Source organism: Peromyscus leucopus, chromosome 15 (genome assembly GCF_004664715.2).
Source record: "Peromyscus leucopus breed LL Stock chromosome 15, UCI_PerLeu_2.1, whole genome shotgun sequence".
Taxonomy (NCBI): domain Eukaryota; kingdom Metazoa; phylum Chordata; class Mammalia; order Rodentia; family Cricetidae; genus Peromyscus; species Peromyscus leucopus.
In genome coordinates, this window is record NC_051076.1 from 24,151,288 (window position 1) to 24,171,872 (window position 20,585).

Sequence of the window (20,585 nt, forward strand, 5' to 3'; positions counted from 1 at the left end):
AAAATGATCCTATCTAATAAAATTAAGACCTATTATGAATACACTCTGATGTGTTTTACTTCTGCAAGATACAGAATGTCTAGATACATGATGATAATTACAACAATTTGAGGATTAAAGGCTGCCAGACAGACATGGCGTGCATGTCTCTAATCACAGTACTTGAGGTGCAGAAGCCAGAGGATTGCAAGTGCCAAAGTCAGCCTGGGTCACCCTGTGAGACACTAACTATCTCATAAACCTGAGAGCCAGGGATGTAGCTCACAGTAGAGCGTTTACCCATTGAATCAAGGGTTCTTTCCTTTTACCTCACCTAATGATGTTTAGAGACTCATTCCCAACACATTTTTTTTGACAACTTAAAATTCTGAGGAATGGGCATTCCCATATATAACCTCTAAGTTCTGAAGATTTTAAATGAAGAGAATGAATCCTATTCCCTATGAATATTCATTATTTATCAATAGAAAAATGAGTGTTTATGTTACTGAATTTTGGATTTTAATTTTCAACATGGTAGTCAATGCAGCCCATCTCAGATACCAATACTGTAAAATAGATTAAAATAATATTAGTAGAAGTAAATTGCAGAGTAAAATGCTAAATCATTAATATAACTGTGCATATTCTCTTCCTTCTTAAAAGCAACTATATATATCATGTCTCCTTACTGAATGTTGCTACTACAGTGTTATTTAGATGATTTTAAATAGGTACACTTTCTGCAGTCAGTAGTTTTGCTCCCTCCCGATTCATAATTTGTTGGAGACAAAGGTCATTTGGGGGTTAATGAAACTCAAGGGATCCATATGCTCTCAGGAGCCAGCAGGTGAATTTAACGTGGGCTGCTGGCTTTTCCTCCAGGGCACGCTCTAATCATGCTCTCTCCTGGATCCATTCCAGGGGAAGAAGGACATTGTAAAGCCCAAGAAAAGATGGGCATGACCTCGGGGTACTGTGTCCTTTCCATCTATGGACAAACAGCTGGAGGCTCACAACCAACACAGCTAGAGTTCTATGTTCATTAAGACTACCTGCTACCAGAAGCTGGAGCAGTAGCTCAGCCTTTAAGAGTACTGGGTGCTTTTCCATAGGACAGAGGCTCAGTTTCCAGCACCCAAATAGTGGCTCATAACCATCTGTAGTTCCAATTCTAGGGGATCCGACATCCTCTTCTGTCCTAGATTACAAGGCTCACGAGGGTTGCATAGACATAACATGGAAGAAAATGCCCATATACAGAAAAATGAAAGAAAATACCTGTTAGCAAAACATTTCTTGATTATAAAAACCAAGAAATAAATACTCTAGAGATGGAATGGATCTACTACCCAACCTTACTCAGGCACCAGCACACCTTGACTTCTTAGCTTCCCTTTGCCAGGTAGAGCCAGGAGCCATCTCTACCCAAGTGATGACCCATACCAGGAGAGGTCTGTGCCCTTGGGCAACTATCTCCCTCTCGAGATGTGCCTCACTCTGTAGGCATGCTTTCCTAACAGTACTTCAGATGGCTTCCCATTGAAAGTTAAATCATTCAGGGAAGGTCTCAGCAAGGAGACAGAGCCGTCTTTCTTTAGAGGGAGATCAATGAACTGTGGAGACACGTTGGCTTTTATGGAGACAGGGTGTGTGATACTCGGTGCCGGCTGAACTGTGAGTCCTAAAGGAAAGGGGTAGCTGGGGTAATCAATTGGAGGTGGAACATGGCCAGGGCAAAGTGGAGAGGATGGAGACAGAACTGATAGATTATTTAGAGGATGCTTAACATCACCAAGATACAATGACAGATAAGGGTGATTAGATAAACTTTCCAAATTTTGAAAGGTTTTGAGGGATCAGTGATTCTGGGTGTGTTATTACAGACCTCATCTAGGAAGTAGAGGCACAAATAAGTCAAAATAGAAGCAACGAAATATAAATGGGCCTCTGGTGAGTCTACATGTTAATCTCAACATAAACTGGAGAGGCTACAATGCAAAAATGCTTTTGTATCAATTTAGGGATTCTATTAGGCACAACTCTATATTCACTTATTTGGCTTTGCATTGTTATTCTTAAAATGTAAAATTAAAGCTACACAACTCAAGGATTATTGGTACAAAAGGAAAAAAAATCAATGTAACCCTGTGAGGGAATGGATTTGCCAATTGGCTGGATTATGATAAAAATTTCTGGAGGTATACAGATAACTAGACATTGTAAGTGTGTCATAATTTGTCAACTATATCTGTAATAGAGTAAAAAAATATTCTGTATATAAAAAACTTAAACAATGATGATTTAAAGTTTGAAGTTCACTTTCAAGTAGGAACAAACTGTAACCAACAGCTTTTCCATAAAGCAAAAAAGCACAAGCTATCTATGTGACACTAATTTGTCCTGAGGGCTCTGGTTCAGTTGATGGACATTTGACTTGACTGCAAATGTCAACAACCAAGTCTGTACTGTAACTTTATAGCTAGTTCTTCAACATCAGCAAGGCTAACTTACATGGAGTGTCTGCTTGCTCATAAGTACAATATAAAAGGTCTTTCTCTATTCCTGCCTGCCTCCGCCCCTCCCCCCAAAAGACCCCAAACAAACAAAGAACAACAACAAAAAAAATGTCTTGGCCCTGCCCTGTCATTGGCTTCACACAGAGACTAATATCAATGACATGGCCAAGGCAACCTCATGCTTCTGTATCTCTCAAGCCTAGCTTCTGATTAGATACTTATTGATTCTAAAGCCCCGTTTTTTTAAGTGCTGAAGAATCATCTTCGACTTAGCAAACCTATTTCTTTCAAGAGTGGGAAAGCGGTGGAGTTTGAGAGGAAATCCCTGAGGCGGATGGAGGAGTGGCTCCTGCCTTGGAATTCTTCCACCCCAAAGAGTCCGAGTCAGCAGCAAGCAAGGCCATGGCAGGAAGGCCTGTGGAGAGCACTTTGATTCCAAAGATCTTAGTTATCTTAAAAATTCAGGCTCCAGCAAAAGTACTCACAAACCAAACTATTTGCTAATTTTCCATTACACAAACCTGATAGATATGCTCATCTTCCTGTAACAAAATAAAACTGTGATGTTACTTGAAGTTATTTATCTTAAAGGAAGTGAGAATTACCCCCTTAAAAAAATCTTGCTTTTATAGGAGCAGTTTTCAGCCCATATAAGTTGAAAGATACTATTTCTGGGGGATAATTTTTGACTCATATTTTCCAGGAAGTATATTTTGATCTAAGATATTTCTACTATAAACTTGGCTAAATCAACAAAAATACTTTTAAGAAATGCTGATGGGAAACTATGAATGGCTCAGATACCTCATAAGCTCCCACAATCTCACTCAAAGGTTAGATAGCATTATTTAAATACTAAAGCAGACATACCTCTGGACAGGCTGTTTTCTTGGTTTTGGGTGCTAATTTTCTATTTATGTCTTTAATTACAACTCTTGAGAGCTGCTTCAGCCTTTGAATGGGACACTTTCCCTTCAACCCTCCCTACTTCTGTCCCTTCAATTCCCCCATCCCCCACTCCCTCTCTCTCCCTCTAGGGCCTTGGGCATGCTGGGCAAACACACTACCACGAACTTCTATCTTCAGCTCACATGTTCTGTTTTGTTTTTCTTTATTCTTTTTTATTTTTATGGTCTGAGGATAGAACTCGAGAAGCATTTGAGAAGTTTCCCCAAAGGATGGCAAGACAAAGAAGCCAATACAAAGTTCTGTCCTGTGTAGGTATACCTCCTAGGAGGACTAAGCTTTACAAAGAGAATGTGCTAACATCCAGAGTATAAAAAGGTGGTTTAGGAGAAGAAAGGGCAGGCTGACTCTTTTCCTGAATCTTTCATAACTTGACTGACATTAGCTTGGTAATGCCTGAGATGACACTTAGAATCATACTCCCCCAAAACTGGGAGCACCAAGCCTGTGTAGACCTTCTTCCAAACAACATCTGCACACTCAATTCCTGCAGCTTCCATGACCTCAAATAATCTAGAGTACCACATCTTTCGCCTAAGCCATAGTGATTTCATAACTTACTCCTTACAGCCACTCTCCAATGCACTGCCCATATTAGTCAAAGATCTCATCACACACATCCTATCCGATTCCCCTCCTGCCAAATTGCTGATTTTCTATCTGATGGATAATAACAGTTTATCACTCATGATGAATCTGCCATGATCTGGACTGTAAAGCCCTGGCACACTTCACCAGTTTCCTTTTATTACTTGTCTTTCTTGGAAAAAACAAAACCATTTCCACCCCATGCTCTGTTGTGTCTCCACACATGGCCAGAATCTTAAACTCTGTAAGCACTCCAGACCTTGTCCCCTCTTCCCCCCCGAAAGGTATCCTGGCTGTTCTTTCTAATGATCTTCAACGTCTGATTCCTCTTTATTTCCTAAACCCATAGCTTAGATACATGCTTTTATTTACTGTCTACTTTTCTAATTAGGGGTCAAGATCTGTATAGCCAGGGATGCTTCCTGACGTATGGAAGAACATAAATAATCACAAAACAAACTGCCCTCCCCATTATACTAAAGGTATGTAAATTAGGACCAGCCAAGAATGCAGACTCCCCACACATACTTAGCTTCTTGTTACCATTTTGGCAATCTGGTTTGTCAACTGCCTTGTCAAACCTCCAGTACTAGAGAGTTGGCAATAGGAAGAAAAGAGCTTTATTGGTCATTTCTCTAAAGTTTGTGCCTGGATGGAAAGGACAAATGATCAGCCAGTGTTATTACCAGTACCACACAACAGCACAGAACTAGAGCAGAGAGGGGATTCCAGAAGCTGGGATGTTGATGGGCTGGTAAGGGAGACTAGCATAGACAAAGCCCTCAGTTCAGTCAGTCTCTACCTCAGCAACTATGGTGGCACATACCTATAATTCCAGCAAGGTGGAGGTAGAAGGGTCAGGGTTTTAAGGTCGCTGTTGGTTACTTGGTGAGTTTGAGGCCAGACTGTGCTATATGAGATCCTGTCTCACAAAAAGGTGGGCAATGGGAATTTCACTTATCTATCTCCATTGATATTTATTTTCAACTGCCATGAAAGCAGTCTGTTCCTTCCCAGACTTATCTCTACTAACATCATACCTAAATCTGAATCTGAACAGACAGAGCACTTAAATACAAATTTTGGAAAGAATTTTAGCATGGCAAGAGAAGAGAAATCTCCAATAAAATCTATGATTTTGTAAGAACAAATATCCAAATCATTTCTAATCAGAGACTTCAGCTGGGCTGAACGCATACTGATTACTGCATATTGATTGCCACAGGCTCGTGCAATTACAGGGGTAGCTAGCCCTTCTCTTGGTTTATCAAAGACTACCTGCCTCGCAAGGTAAATAAACTGGTAAATTAAATTAGACAATATTTTAAACATAACTCATACTAATGTCTCAATTGATTTATTGAATTAAAATGTCTAACTGATTAAAAATGAAATTATGGTATACCACACTTCATGGAGCTTGGGCGCCAGTTTTCTGGAGAAAGATTTTGTTGTCTAAAATGATTTTAGTGCTTTAAACCATCTTTTAAAAAAAATCTTGCATGGGCTCTAAGCTCTGTGTTTAAAGTCTTCTGGCTAGACCTCAGCCCCTCCTCATTCTCTGCTGTATGTTACACTGCTCAGTGCTAGACTGTACAATCGAGGAAGACGAGACTGCCTACAGAGGGCTTGAAAACTTCAGTGCCTAGTGAAGTTCAAGGAGTATTGAATGAATAACAAAAACATAACTCCACAGAGTTATACAGCGGGAAGTCCTGGATGAATACTGATTTCAAATCACAGTAAAGAGAGGTGAGGAGTAAAGCTTCTCTGGGGTGGGCTACCCTCTTCTTCTAGGAGCTAACCCACAGCCCATTAACCAGGGACCAAGAGGTATATATTAATTATTTGGGCTTTTGTCCTATCTTTACAAGGTCTTATTAATGTGGCTGAGTGACTAATGTAAAAGTTTTCCTATGGTCTTACATATTCCAAACATGCTCTGGTGAGATATTGGGGAAGAGGGGACTTGGTAGAATTTGTTAACATGTCCTGACTTCTTATTTTTCATGTTTTATGTTGTTCAATGATGGCATGCCTGAAATTTTTAAAAAGGAAGGTTTCTTATTAATAAATGTGTGTGTGTATATATATATACATATAAAGTAAATAGAAAAGATCACTTTTATTGACTTTTAAAAAGCCGGTGGGCTAGTGGTCTATATAAAAGCAATATTCTATCATATTAGACAACATTCATCGAGAAGCATAGTGTATAGTAACATTTTAAACAAAAGTAGATGCTCACACACAGAACAGACACATTTTACCTAACCAAAAAGGTAACTGTGTCATAGCAATACCTTGCATTTACAAACTCTCTTTTTAGAATGATGTCATCCCCGTATTAATACACTAAAATATCTTATTAGAGACACAGTATGATACCATTTATATTCAATGATAGAGAAACAGCCAAAGAACCTCTAAAATGATATATATATGTGTGTATCCATTATATGTATACATATATATAATATCCATGATATATATATAATATCCATGATATATATATATGTATAAATATATATATATATATATAATGTACATCTTTCATTCTATCTACATATTGATGCTGCAAGAGAGGTGTGATCACCTCCATTTTACAGGTAAGGAAAGGATGACTCTTGATGGATAAATGACCTTCCAGACAACCCCAGAGTTAATAACTGGCAGATAACCAAAACCCCCATGCTTTTCAAACCACATCTCCTAGAAAGAGGGCAGATCTACTCAACAAGAATGAGGAGGAACTCACTACATCAATGGAATCTCACAAGTTATTCAGACAAGGCCAGAAAAGCAGAGTTCTCCTACTCTATGATGAGATATCAGTTAGAACTCAAATGGGGAGGAATATTCATACAGGACTTAAAATCTTAAAGCATCATTTATTTATGAATACCAAATGAGAAGATGGGAAATTTTATCAGGAAGTAAGAGTTCAATGGTATAACTAATATCACTGTTCAGGTTATTTCTGCACACTCAACCAAAACATTTCCTTCTTGAAACTCAGGAAGTAACTGAAACCTACTAGGCTCAGGAAGTTAGAGGATACACAAGGCAACTCCCTATAGTGAAAAAGCAGCACCACTCGCTGGGGACATATGACTCTGGTCAGCTGAGCTGTCTGTGAGCTGGGCAGAAAGCACCAGGGATAGGGCTTTTGTGACTCATTGCCCATGTGGGATGGGCTTTTTGGAATGCAGCTGTCTTCATGTTGGCTATGCTCCAGTATCACTTCCTACTACAAGTAGCCCACTGGTTTACTGAGCTAGATATGAATGAAATCGTTTCTTTGGTTTGTCATTGGTGCCCTAGCTGGAGTAAAGAGACCTTTGTTTGTATCTGCCAGTAAAAGCTACATAACACATGCTAAATCACTTGGGCAATTACATGGACAACTTTTATAGGTCTGATAAACTGAGGTAGTAGTTAACTCTTTCTTTTGAAACTGTTTTCCCCTTATTCCCCCACCCCCTAAAAAAACAACAACAACAAAAAACAAAAAAACCTGGTATGAAGTGAACTGCCAGCCATGGCAAGCCCTGGCTAGAGGAATGGGTTGAAGTGCAGTTGAGCTATTTGTGATAGCCCCTGGCTGGCCATAGTAGGAAAGCCAAAGGTGGCCAGAGTTCATTTGGAGTTTACCCTGGAATTCTTCTAGAAGATGCTGGAGAGTGCTTTTTATGCCTAGGTTGTGAAAATGTTAGCCATGGCTACTCACAAAGGCCAGAGGTCATGAGTCTACTGTTAAAGAAAAAGCTTGACAATTATATGGACCCACAGAAGAAAGTGGGATTAGAGTGTGGCTAGGGAAAGGTAGTGAAAAGGGGAAAGATGTGGGCGGGGGAGACAGATGATGACAAGTAGTAAGGAAAGGAGGAAGAAAACAGAAGGATAGAGAGAAGACATTTAAAAAGAAACAAAGGGGAATGCTCTTCCTGAGGAACTGGGTTTGAGTCCCAGCACCAACATGGCAGCTAACAACCACCTGTAAGTCTGGTTATCGACAATCCAATGCCCTCTTCTGGTTTCTGTGGGCAATGCAGCCACATGGTCCACAGACACTCATGTAAATACCCAGTCACACACAGAAATTTTAAAAAGGTTTTTTGTTTTTGTTTTTTTCTTGAGAGAGAGAAAGAGAAAAAAACAAACAGAAAAAAAGTGGCTCAGAGATGCATGCCCAACCCACTATTACCAGGAGAGTTCTGCATCTGGGCATTTCACAGACAAGTTCCTCTCCCACCCTTCTGTAGCCTGACTGTCTAAACAAGAGCTCTCACTTTGCTCAAGGTATTTGGAGAAGGGCTTTTATGACCCACAATGATCAACTTAAAATTATGTGGAAAAAAATGTGTTCATTACTCGAGTGAGCTAGGTTTGTACTCCCATGTCCATGTCACTGACAGTGATGTAACAAGTTATTAAATATATACAGATGCACCAAAGGGAAAACACTGTGGGTAAGTCACAGGTGAACATTCCCTCAGAAATACAACAGTAACCTTCTCACTGTGAAATAAACACTACAATGCAAGCAAGAGAATTTATAGCATGAACTAAAACACTGAATATAGGCTGTTATTTGTTGTTTCGAAATTGTTTATTTCAAACAGGAATCTCGCATTTTTGTTTTCCTTATGCTGCGTATTCAGATTTGAGTAAAGGGATGGCACTGTGCAAACACTTCTGATCAATGGCTCCACTCTTCAAAGCAGCCTGGCCATCATTTGCTGAGAGGCATAACAGATGCCAGTCCTTCCTGGCCTGCCACACATTCTGCCTTAGCCCTTTATCACAAGCAAATGTAGTAAAATTACAATGGATGGCTAGGATCATTTGGATTCAGCCAATCACAATACAGCCACAATGAAATACAGTCATCAACTATGTATCCAAATGCCCTTAGCATATTTCTAAGGATGTGACAAGTCCAAGACATCAGAACAAAGTCTGGTTGGACAAAGGAGTTAAAAAGTGAAGACAACCTTGTCTGAGCATGTCAGACTCAATAACTCAATATGGTTAAGACTGGCGGTGTTAATGTCACCTAGAAACAGAACTTTTTGGGAATGTTGAATAGAGACTAGAAGTGATTTTAGGGTACAGTGTGTCTGAGTCAGTGAGCTTCAACATTTTCAACCAGATGGCATCTTCTTAACCAGAGTTGATGTTCTGTCTGGTGATACAGCAAATATGACGATTGAGTCCACCTTGCCCCCAGTATCTGGGACATGTTTACTCACCTGATATGCGGCAGGGCAGCTATTCTTGTACTTATTCCTATCTTGTTGATGTCCAAATTGGACCAGTTCTATCTTCACTTAGGTCCCTAATCCAAGAGATGCTACCAATAGCTGTTCTCTAAGAAATTCTATGCTTTCCACTTTCAATAACAGAGTGAGTGGGTTTCATATGCTTTTCTAGGTTAAGAAAAATTAAATTTAGAGATTTAAGAAGGGAAGTATGCTAATGTGGTAGAGTTGAAAAAACGTTTCTCCTTTACAACCCTCCAAACGGAGCAAGCATTTTGGTGGGTGGAGAATAAAATATCATTTAATATATGAATGAAGGGATATGTAAGTGAATGTATGACAGAGCAGTGATTGGAGAATAACTATCTTTTGTATGTGATATATGAGTGTGTGTTTGTGCATAGATATGTGTGTGCAGGTACACATGCACCCATGTGGGGGCCAGAGGTTGACTTCGGGTGACATCTACAATTGTTTCTCCATCTTATTTTTGAGATAGAGTCTCTCATTGAACCCAGCACTTACTGACTAGGCTAGATTTGAGGGGCCAGTGAGCCACAGAGGAGATGCACAGCTTTCGTTGTGGAAGTGAGGCCACATCTGCATCATATATATGCACAAAAATGCTAGCAATTAACTCTGTTTACTTAAGGAGATGGGGAAGCCTACTCATAAATGAAAACTAGGTGCACATCACGGTGTATGTGCAAGCAGACCAGCCTGAAGATAATAAGTAGGAAACTATGGAATATCATAGCAGAGATGACCCAAGTCCCTCAGGATGTAAGCTCTCGAAGGAACTAAAGCAAAGCCATTGTTAGGACAGGGATGTGAGAAAGTGTGCTAATTGGTTCTGTGTTAGGATTTGCTTTCTGGGTGGATTATGTTTCTCTTTCATTTTCCCACTAGACCCAGCTATTTGGGGAGGCTGCCCTGGGAGGGCTAGCTTTCTTCATGAGTTAATATTCAATATGCCTTTGTGGAATTTCATAATCCCTGAGATGTTATTTCACATACTCAAGAGGGAAAAAATCTCTCTTCATTCTCGAACAGATTTATTGTAGGAAATGTGCTATCATTCCACAAGAATCTTGAGGGATCTTTTTCAAAAAGCATGATCATCTATGGTTTGGAGAGACATCTGGGTAAAATTGTGAGATGAATTGATGAAACTGACAATATACCATGAATTGAGCAAAAAACTATTCCTTTGACCTTTGTATCATTTGCTAGCAGTCTTTTGAGGGGAGAAGGTTTATCCCTATAGGGTTATTCAATCTCATGGCTTTTCTTTCTTTGGTTTCTTCACAATAGAACTTATTTTAACGAACAATGGCACTGCCCCTACCCTCGGCTACTCTCCGTAGCATCACATTCTAGTCCACACTCCTCTTAGTCAAACTCCAAGTTCTGCCAAGTATCAGCACCTCTTCAACTTGCTATCCCAGGGTGAGGGCCATCAAAGTTTTTCATTCATGCTATAAAAATTGGCAACCCCCAGTGGAGTCACACTTAATAAAATACCAATTTTAAATGCCATTGTGAACACAAAGACACCTACCTCTCTTGCAGAATCAGTTTGTTCTCCTTCTTCCAAGAGTCTTTAAAGTCAGAGCTGAATTCATGCCAGACACTGAAGAAAACATTTGGGGACACCTCCTTCTCTCCAATTTTTGGTTTCATGAAGTAGTAGGCTGTGGTCTCCAAAAAGCTGTCAAAGCATACGCACACATGAACATAAAAGCTATGATTACTTTCCAATATGGGATACTCCTTCTCCGTCCAAATGCTGATTTCATTCATGCACAACTGTTATTACCAGAATGATTCTAACTCCCCATGCACCAGTAGTAACTTCTAATATGGGATATTTCTAATATGGGATATTTCCAATACAGTATATCTAACTCTTCAGGCACCAACATTAGTTCTTTGTGGTTTCATAATAGAGTTTTAGTTGAAGATAAGGGTAGTGAACAAAAATTGTCTCAATACTGAAAACTATCACTGGGCAGATTCCATTCCCAATGAGTCACAACGCATCTGACATATTTCAGGGATGAACTGTGGTCAACATGGGGGATGTATTGAGACGTAGTGACCCTAAGCTTACTTCTTAAGCTCTAAACAAATAACATACCATTTGCTTCTCCCTAACTTAATACCTATTCTATGTCTATATAATTCCACATGTATGTTATTCACATTCTTGTGTTGGGAGTTGCAGGGGTGGGAGGAGAAGACCTAGGAGACCCAAAGTATGCCATCTAGACGACAAGGTGGCAGCTAGCACACAGTGGACACAGCGACAGTGGGTGGATCAGGCCTAGCTTTCATCTGATGTGACCCAGGAGGCTTATTGTACCGTGGCTACATAAAGGCTCAAGTGTCAGATGGGTCATTCGACAAAGAACACACAGCTAGTAAATAATGGGTTTAAGACTTGACAAAAGCCTCTCCGGGCCATGAAAACAGTTCCTTAAACAGGAGCCTGGCCAATAGTTTATCATGTCATTCACGTTGAGGAAAGCTGAGCTGCAGGTCACAGAGTGTCACAGAGGGTCAGAGGTGAAACACAAGGAGTGCTGTGCAAATAAACCTTATCTTTGTTGTCACATTGGCCAATGGCCAGCACTACTTCTGCTTATAGACATCGAGCTTGATTTACACCGAAATAAAACCTGTAAGACAACGTGATTTTCCCAAATAATTAAAAAAAGTGAACAAATAAATATAGGCATATATATATATATGAATATACATGAATATATATTCAAATATGTATCGGGTTTTGAATTTTCTATAAAATAATGTGACCATTTGAAAGATGAGTTCTTTAGGATGAGTTTTCTCAGAAGGTTCTCGAATTATGACTGAAGAGCAAACACAAAAATAAAATTCAGATTTTTTTTTTTTTTTTTTTTTGGTTTTTCAAGACAGGGTTTCTCTGTGTAGCTTTGCGCCTTTCCTGGAACTCACTTGGTAGCCCAGGCTGGCCTCGAACTCACAGAGATCCGCCTGGCTCTGCCTCCCGAGTGCTGGGATTAAAGGTGTGCGCCACCACCGCCCGGCTAAAATTCAGATCTTAAGAGTGGCGGTATGGTATGGTAGTCAATAAAGCTTTACCTGAGTCTATGTTATTATTACTTGAAAACTTTTCCTAATACCCAGCCATCACAACCTGAAACAGAGTCAGCATTGCCAGGTTTTGGCAGTCTCCCCAGAGACTGACCATTGTTGGTTTAACAGTTGGTAGCTGACAGACTAAGAACACGGCTCAGTCAGTAAAGTGCTCGCTGTGTTAGCCTGAGAACCCGGCCTCCGTGTGAAAACACTGTGGTTGTGGCTCACACTTGTAATGCCAGCAAAAAAGCAGATAGAGACAGAAGAATCCTTGAGGCTCTCTTGCCAGAGATCTTAGCTGTTTTGATGAGTCCCAGGCCTGTAAGAGACTCTGGCTCAAAAAATAGGGTAGAGACCAACTGGAAAAAAAAAAAGCAATTCCACATTGATCTCTGGCCCCAATGTGCTGTATGCTTACAGACACACAGTAACACAGACCCACACATACACAGAGAGGATACACAAAAACACAGACACACATACACAGACATGACACACAGAAACATAAGCACACATACACAGACAGACAGACAGTCACACACACACACACACACACACACACACACACACACACACACACACACACACACACCAGCAGTTGGTGGCTTGATGGCTCAGTAAGAAAATAACTCCATGATAGAGAACCTTCTTAGCATGCTCAAAGCCCTAGGTTTCATCACCAGTACCACAAACAACACAACACAAACAAAAGTTCATAGCCACCTGTGACTATAGGTTAACCAATGTGTGGTGAAGCTGTTCTGTCTTTAAACTTACAACATGGCAGTCCCTGAGCAACAAGATGCTTAGGAATGCCAGTGTTTGTCTTCCAGGAAGAGAAGGCAACACTGTTTTGATTGCATGTTTGGCTCTGGGGAACTAAACTCCTCCCTTCGCTGCCTAGTTGGGAGATGGCACAGTGTAGTCTGCAAATTCTATGAGGTGACGATGTGAAGTGCATACGTACGTGAGAGCTCCCATGCTCTCTGCCACAGTGATGGCATGGGGATGTGTCTACAGAATGGGATGCTACTGGCCGCGTTGCAGTAAGTAGATGTCAGAGAGCATAAATGATGTAAGACAGATCCAGTTCTTCTGTCATCTAATGAAGTATATACAGACAAGCTTCCAGGGAGAGCTGCTCACTTGTCTTTGTTCCTGGAGAGTATGTGTGATATATTAGGCCTCTGCCTCAAATTTCTGACTGCTCATTTCTTCTTTTGTTATAGAGGAGCCCAGTCTCTGAAGCTATAATAACTCATCCACCCACCCAGTGATCTTGCAATATTTTGAAAGTTTTATCATAAAACAACATGGTATAAAGGTAAGGACACATGATTTAGAGTGAGAAGATGTGGAAAGATGGATTCCAAGTCTAACTCACTACATGGGAACACCATTTAATGACATTATTCTCAACTTTTTCATCAGCAACGGAGAGATTTTTGACAATTTTGTCGTGTCATGAGGGAAAATGAATCTTCAACTTGTTTGCTGAATATTTTCACACAAATTCCTTTTATATTATATATGGTGTATTTTATATTATATATTAAATATAAATACATATAGTCTATAAAATTTTCTCTAAACTAAAACTAATTCTATTAGGATTTATTTATTTTATCTTAAAATTTTTATTTGAGTGTGTATATATTGGTGTGTTGTATGTATGTGTTCATGCTTATATGTTGGTATGTGAGGCTATATTTGCCTGTATAGGTTATGCCCATAGGTGAAGACCAGAGTTCAATGATTTATTTATTTTTTTTTTTAGTATCTTATGCTATAACTCTACCTTTTATATTATGAGACAGTCTCAACAAACTTGACTTAGATCTAGCAAGCCATGGAAGTCTGTCTATCTTCATACACCCAAATCTTAACAATCTCCAGGGTACCAGATGGATGCTGCCATATCTTATTTACATGGATGCTGGGGATCTGAAATTCTGATATCTTCTGCTATTACATATGGAACATAATTGCTTAATTATGGAGAACGGAGACATTTAATGTTTTATCATTTGTTACTCCTCAGCACGGAAGTACCAAATCAGTGTACCTCTGAATTGTAATGTGTGATAATGTTTGATTTTTAAAATTGTGATTTGGGTTTCTGACCTGGGTGTAATAAAAGAGACATTAAATGACATAATTTATGCAAATACACACACACACACACACACACACACACACACACCATAGACAAACGAAATCAGAAATCATAATATACAAGTGAAAAACAATGTAAAAAATGCCTAAACAAAGCATTATGAGACAAAAGATCTCCAAAAATACCATTGAGTTCATTTTGTGCTGGGCACGTACTGCTGAGCATGTGGGCTCCCAATACAGTATTGTCTGTATACCTACTACCTAGTAAGACTCCATTGGGGAAAACTGATTTTTCATTTGCAAGCATTTACCAGTTGGAAATAGCTTCTGGGTTAGGGATGTAGGCTCATGTTGACTCCCCCTCTCAGTGCTGGAATGCCATCTGGCTTGGACCTGTGCAGGCACTGTGCATGCTGCTATGGTCTCTGTTCATGTGTGTGTCAATCCTGCTGTGTGTGGAAGGCACTGTGTCCTTGGTGTTCTCCAACCCCTCTGACTTTAACAACCTTTCTGCCTCCACTTCTGCATAGTTCCCTGAGTACCAAGAGGAGGGACTTGAGGCAGACATCCCATTTTAGGACCATGTGTTCCAAGGTCTCTCACTCTTTGCATACTGTCCAGTTGTGAGTCTCTGTATTAGTTCTCATCTCCTGTAAGAGAAAACTTCTCTGATGCTGGTTGAGTGAGAAACTGGTCATATTCATGATTGATGTGAGAAGGCCCAGCCCAATGTGAGTGGTGTTATCCTGGGCTTCTGGTACTGAGTGCAATAAGAAAGCAGGCTAAGCAACCATGAGGAAGGAATAAGCCAGTAAGCAGAACCCTCCATGGCCTCTCCATCAGCTCCTGGCTTCAGGTTCCTGTCTTGGCTACCTTTGATGATGTAAGAATGGGTAAGCAAAATAAATTCTTTCCTCCTCAAATTGCTTTTGGTCATGGTCATCACAATAGTAATCCTAACTAAGACATATACTAAAGACTGTAAATAATTTCTTTATGATTTATTATCAGTAACTTTTTAAATGCCCATTTTACAAGTCAATATATCTGAGGTCACACAAAAAATTCTTGGGCAAAAGCAGTTGAGTGTAAATAGTTCAAGAAGCCCTGATACAGACTGGTGAAACTGGGAAGCTATTTTGGCCTGTCTTTCCACTGAAAACTCAGTACAATTGTTTTCATATAAAAGTGAACAAGAGAAGATGGCTTAATGAAAAAGGGATACTACTCAAACATTAAACATAGTGGAACCCGTCTTATTTCACTTACTATCCAAGAGAGGGTGAACTTCAAGACACACAGTACATAGCATGTCTGTCATTATGATAAAAACCTCAAGTCATCAGGGAGATGTAACCAACCTAAATGTGTATGTTTCCAATAAAGAAGCTTCAAAATATGTGAAACAGCAGCAATGAACAGAAAGATGCATAATCCCAAACTAAAACCCAGCAGAACTAAAAGAAAAAATAACCAAAAAATGTGCTAGATACTTAAACATTTTTTTTTGTTTAAGAATTGACAGAATTACACAGAAATATTGCTCAAGGACTAGCATGTATGAGTATAATCATCAAGAAGTAGACCTAATTGGCAACGGAACACTGCAGTCTATGGTGACATTTACAAGAGCACACAAAACAGTCACCAACTACAATGTTCATGAATTAAGAAAAACTAAAAATGGAATATAAGAAAACTATTATTTGATAGTTAACAAAGCTATTGTGAATAGCATGTGTCAAAACAGGAAATTAAAGGCAACTGGGGATTATTTAAAGGTAAACAAAAATGATATTGAAATGTGTAAGATGCAGTAACACATTAGAGAAAAATTCCCTGCTTTAAAATGCCTAGATTACAGAAGAAAGGTAGAAATGGAGGCTTCCAACACAAGAAGCTATAGGAGAACAAATTAAACTCAGTGGTATATTTAAAAAATACACTGCTTATAAAGACTACAAAACAAAGAAAAAGTAAACTTTATAGAAAAAGAATACAGATAAAATCTAAAAACTAAAACTGACAAATGAGATAGAAATTATAAACAGTCCTATATCTAAGAACTTGAAATTGTTTTCAGTGAATTATTTTTTTAACCAAGAGGTAACATTTTATAAACTTATATTCAAAATCATTACCATCTTTCAAATACTTCTGGCAAAAAAATTGCTTCACAGAAGGGTTGCCAAACATTTGATAAAATAAAATCAATTTTACATTACTACTTTCAAAAAACAAAGGGAAGATATTAAAAACCAAAATAGTCATCATGAAAAGGAAGATATATTTATACAGCTATCCTTTATGAATAAATATGAGAGAAATCATCCTTGACAAGATACTACCCAATAAGATATAGTAATTTCTAAATTGAATAATATGTCACAGCTAATTAGAGCTTATCCCAATGAAACAAAATGCTGTTAACACTCAAAAAGCAACCAATGCAGTTTTCTACATTAATAGAGTAAATAAGAAAACCTACCTCATGATAATGTGTAAGTTCTATTCCATATGATATATAAATTACATCTGATTTAACAAAGAAAGTATACAAAAAGAATGAAATAGAAGAAAACATTGAGCTGGGTCTGATGGCTCATGCCTGTTATCCCACCATTTAGGAGAGCTGAGGTGAGAGAATTGCTGTGAGTGTTAGGCTAGTCTGGGCTATCTCATGAATTCTAGACCAGTCTGTGATAAAAAGTGAGACCTTGTCTCAACAACAAATGCTGAAAAAGTACATTTTTCTATCTTAATAATGGAAAATAGAAAAACAATTTAAATACTTTTATTCTGCAGTAGATTCCTCCTGGTGGTCAACTTAATATGGAGATGATAGGGAAGACATAACAATAAAAAGAAAAGAAACTGTTGGAAAGAAAGAGCAAGACCATGGAAGAAAAGAAGAAAGACTGAGGCTTATTCATAAACCAATCTATTAAAAGAAACAAGAAGCCTGGAAGAAAACCATGGGTCCACAGACCAATAAGACCTGCCAAGAACATACGCCCATGAAACAAATGAAAACAGTTGCCTGGGACATGCCGGAGCATATTTATAAAACAACAGAGCCATAAAAATGAATTCAAAATAGGAAAGACTCAGTGAAGAGGAAGCAACAGAAGTTAGTAAAGAACATGAAATCAAAACTAACACACAAAGACTAAGCTAGAAGTAATGCAATAGTTCATAAACATGACTTGACATGCTAATGTCAATGGGAAAAGAAATACGAAGAATATTTTAAAAATCAGAGAAATGAAGGAAAAATGAGAAAAAGTTACAAGTAGAAGATAAAAAATCCTTACATGAGAATAATACCCCTCAACCCTTAAAAATTTATCCCATAAAAAGTAGAGAGTAAATAATGATCACAAGAAGGGAAGAGGGAGGAACACAGAGTGGAGGCAGTGGGGGCGGTGAGGACTAATTTAAAGCTAGATATGAGAAATAAGTTCTTGTGTGCTACACACACTTTAAGGTGATTGTAGTGAATCTGTATATTTTTAAACAGCTAAACAACAAGAATCTGTACATGCTCACCAAAGAATAAGTGTCAGAGAAGATGTATATGCCAATCATTTTCTATCTAGTCATTATACAATGGCTATAAACATAGATAATCATCTGGTTATACCTGGTCAATATGAAGTTATGTATCAATTAAAACAAAACTTAAAAAGGTGAAAACTTGAAGAGACAAAAAGCAAAGCAATGAAAAGAACAAGTATTAAAAAATATGACCCAAGGATCAGCAAAGTGGCTCAGTGAATAGAAGAACTTGCCCACACAAACCTGATGGCCTGAGTTCAACACTTGAAACCCATGTAAAGGTGGAAGGAGAGATCTGACTCTATAAGGTTATGCTCTGACCTGCCCCCATCTCTCTCTCCCTCTCTCTCTCTCTCTCTCTCTCTCTCTCTCTCTCTCTCTCTCTCTCTCTCTCCCTCCCTCCCTCCCTCACACACACACACACACACACACACACACACACACACACACACACAACAAATAAACATAAAAACATGACTCAAAACTCAGTGAGATAAGAAGGGCATGTTCAATGCAACACATATTTAAGACATCAAACACAGAAAGTATGATGTAAACATTTAATACCCACCCAACTCTAAGGAGCAAAGGAAAACTATTTTAAGTATCAAAGTTTTCAAGGGACATTAGTTCATGACCAATTACTGAGAAATTTGCAGGAAATTGCCTCCACAGCAACAAAATTTGCAGACAAGATACTACTTTCTGGCAAGAAGGGTAAGAACTATGGCTTGGACTGCAAGTGCTGGTAGGAGGCATCCATATGCATTAATTCCAGGTTGTCCACATAATATTGTAGTTACAATAGAAATTGACTGCAAAATCAGTAGGAGAGATTAGTTAATTTTCAAAGACCATTGTAGAACTCAGAGCTGGGACTGCTTGAATGCTTTAGCTGAGTTCTGAGGGAAATACACAAGATGTCCTGGAGTCCTTTATCACAGAATAGCCAAGGAAGGTCTGATAGGTAAGCTCACTTTTTCTTTTGGGATGACCTACCTTGATGTTTTCTGTGATGAGGCAATCCAGTGACATTGTGTACATGAGTGAAAATAGGACTTACAAAGGACTAGCCCATACCAATTAGGTTTAATATGTGTGCTGTAGATATCGCTCTGTATAAATAAAATGCTGATTGGCCAGTAGCCAGGCAGGAAGTATAGGCAGGATAAGCAGAGAAGAGAATTCTGGGAAGTAGAAGGCTGAGGCAGAGAGACACTGCCAGCCACCGCCATGAGAAGATGTTAAAATACAGGTAAGCCACAAGCCACATGGCAACTTATAGATGAATACAAATGGGTTAATTTAAGATATAAGAACAGTTAGCAAGAGGCCTGCCATGGCCATATAGTTTATCAGTAATATAAGTCTCTGTGTGTTTACTTGGTTGGGTCTGAGCAGCTGCGGGACTGGCGGGTGAGAGAGATTTGTCCTGAACGTGGGCCAGGCAGGACTGGAGAAAACTTCAGCTACATATGTGAGCTCATCATAAGCTGTGAGTGGATGCTAGGACCCATCCTCTTATTTTGGATTTTGGTGAACTAATAAATTTTGTCTTTCTTTATGAACCACACCACTGAGCAACATTATGTCCATTGACAGGTAAGTTTTTCTTTAAAGAAAAAGTTTTTCACTTAATGACTGAGGGGGGGAAAGCCCAAAGTCCCGTGTCTTATATATTGTAAAGAATTAACACATCTAAACACTGATTTCTCAAACACTAGAAATGTCACAAAAAACAAATGGCATTCTTCTTCCTTGAAGTCACCACATCACTCATGAATGATCTCAATAAAATGCCCAAATATGTCCAAACATGCTCAAACACTTAGAATAACCTGCCAATCTATTGGGAATGCAGGACAAAGTAAACTACATCATTGATATGGAATAGGGAAAACCCACACCAATCAGAAACTGAAGAATAAATGATCTGGTTCCAAATGATTAAGTTCCGAAGAGAAAGTCTAGGAAATCTGTTTTAGGAACTTTGAGGTATCACAATTAATCTTTGTGTTGAAAAAGTAAGGCATCTTGATGTCAAAATGGAACATATGATGTCACAATAGATCATCATATTGTTATAGTGGGACATTGTAATGATACATTGTAGCATTGTGTTTTCAAAATGGAGAATTTTGATGGCAAAATAGGACCAATGTCACAATGATTCTGAATTTAAAATCAAGATGCAGCACTATTATGGAAAATTTGAGTATTGTAATGAAACAATGTAACAATGTATTGTGATGTCACAGTGGAGCATTTGAGTTCATTGTGGATATTTTCATATCAAGGGCTGTCATTGTCATGTTAGAATATAGCACTTGGATGGTACAATTCACATTGTAGTGGTACACATGAATTATTATAATTTGCTTTTATGATGTGACCATGGAACATTTTGATGTCACAATGGTAAATTTTGATGTCACAAATGAACACTGTCATGTCACTGAGGATTAATGTG

At 38.7% G+C, this 20,585-nt stretch overlaps 1 protein-coding gene across 1 annotated transcript in view; it reads right to left on the minus strand.

Annotated features, from left to right (window-relative positions):
* Positions 1–20,585, minus strand: part of Fmn2 (formin 2) — a 301,328-nt gene that overhangs the window by 19,777 nt on the left and 260,966 nt on the right. Inside the window, 1 exon segment of the mRNA XM_028865546.2 lies at positions 10,878–11,027. Within this exon segment, the coding sequence (XP_028721379.1) occupies positions 10,878–11,027 (150 nt within the window).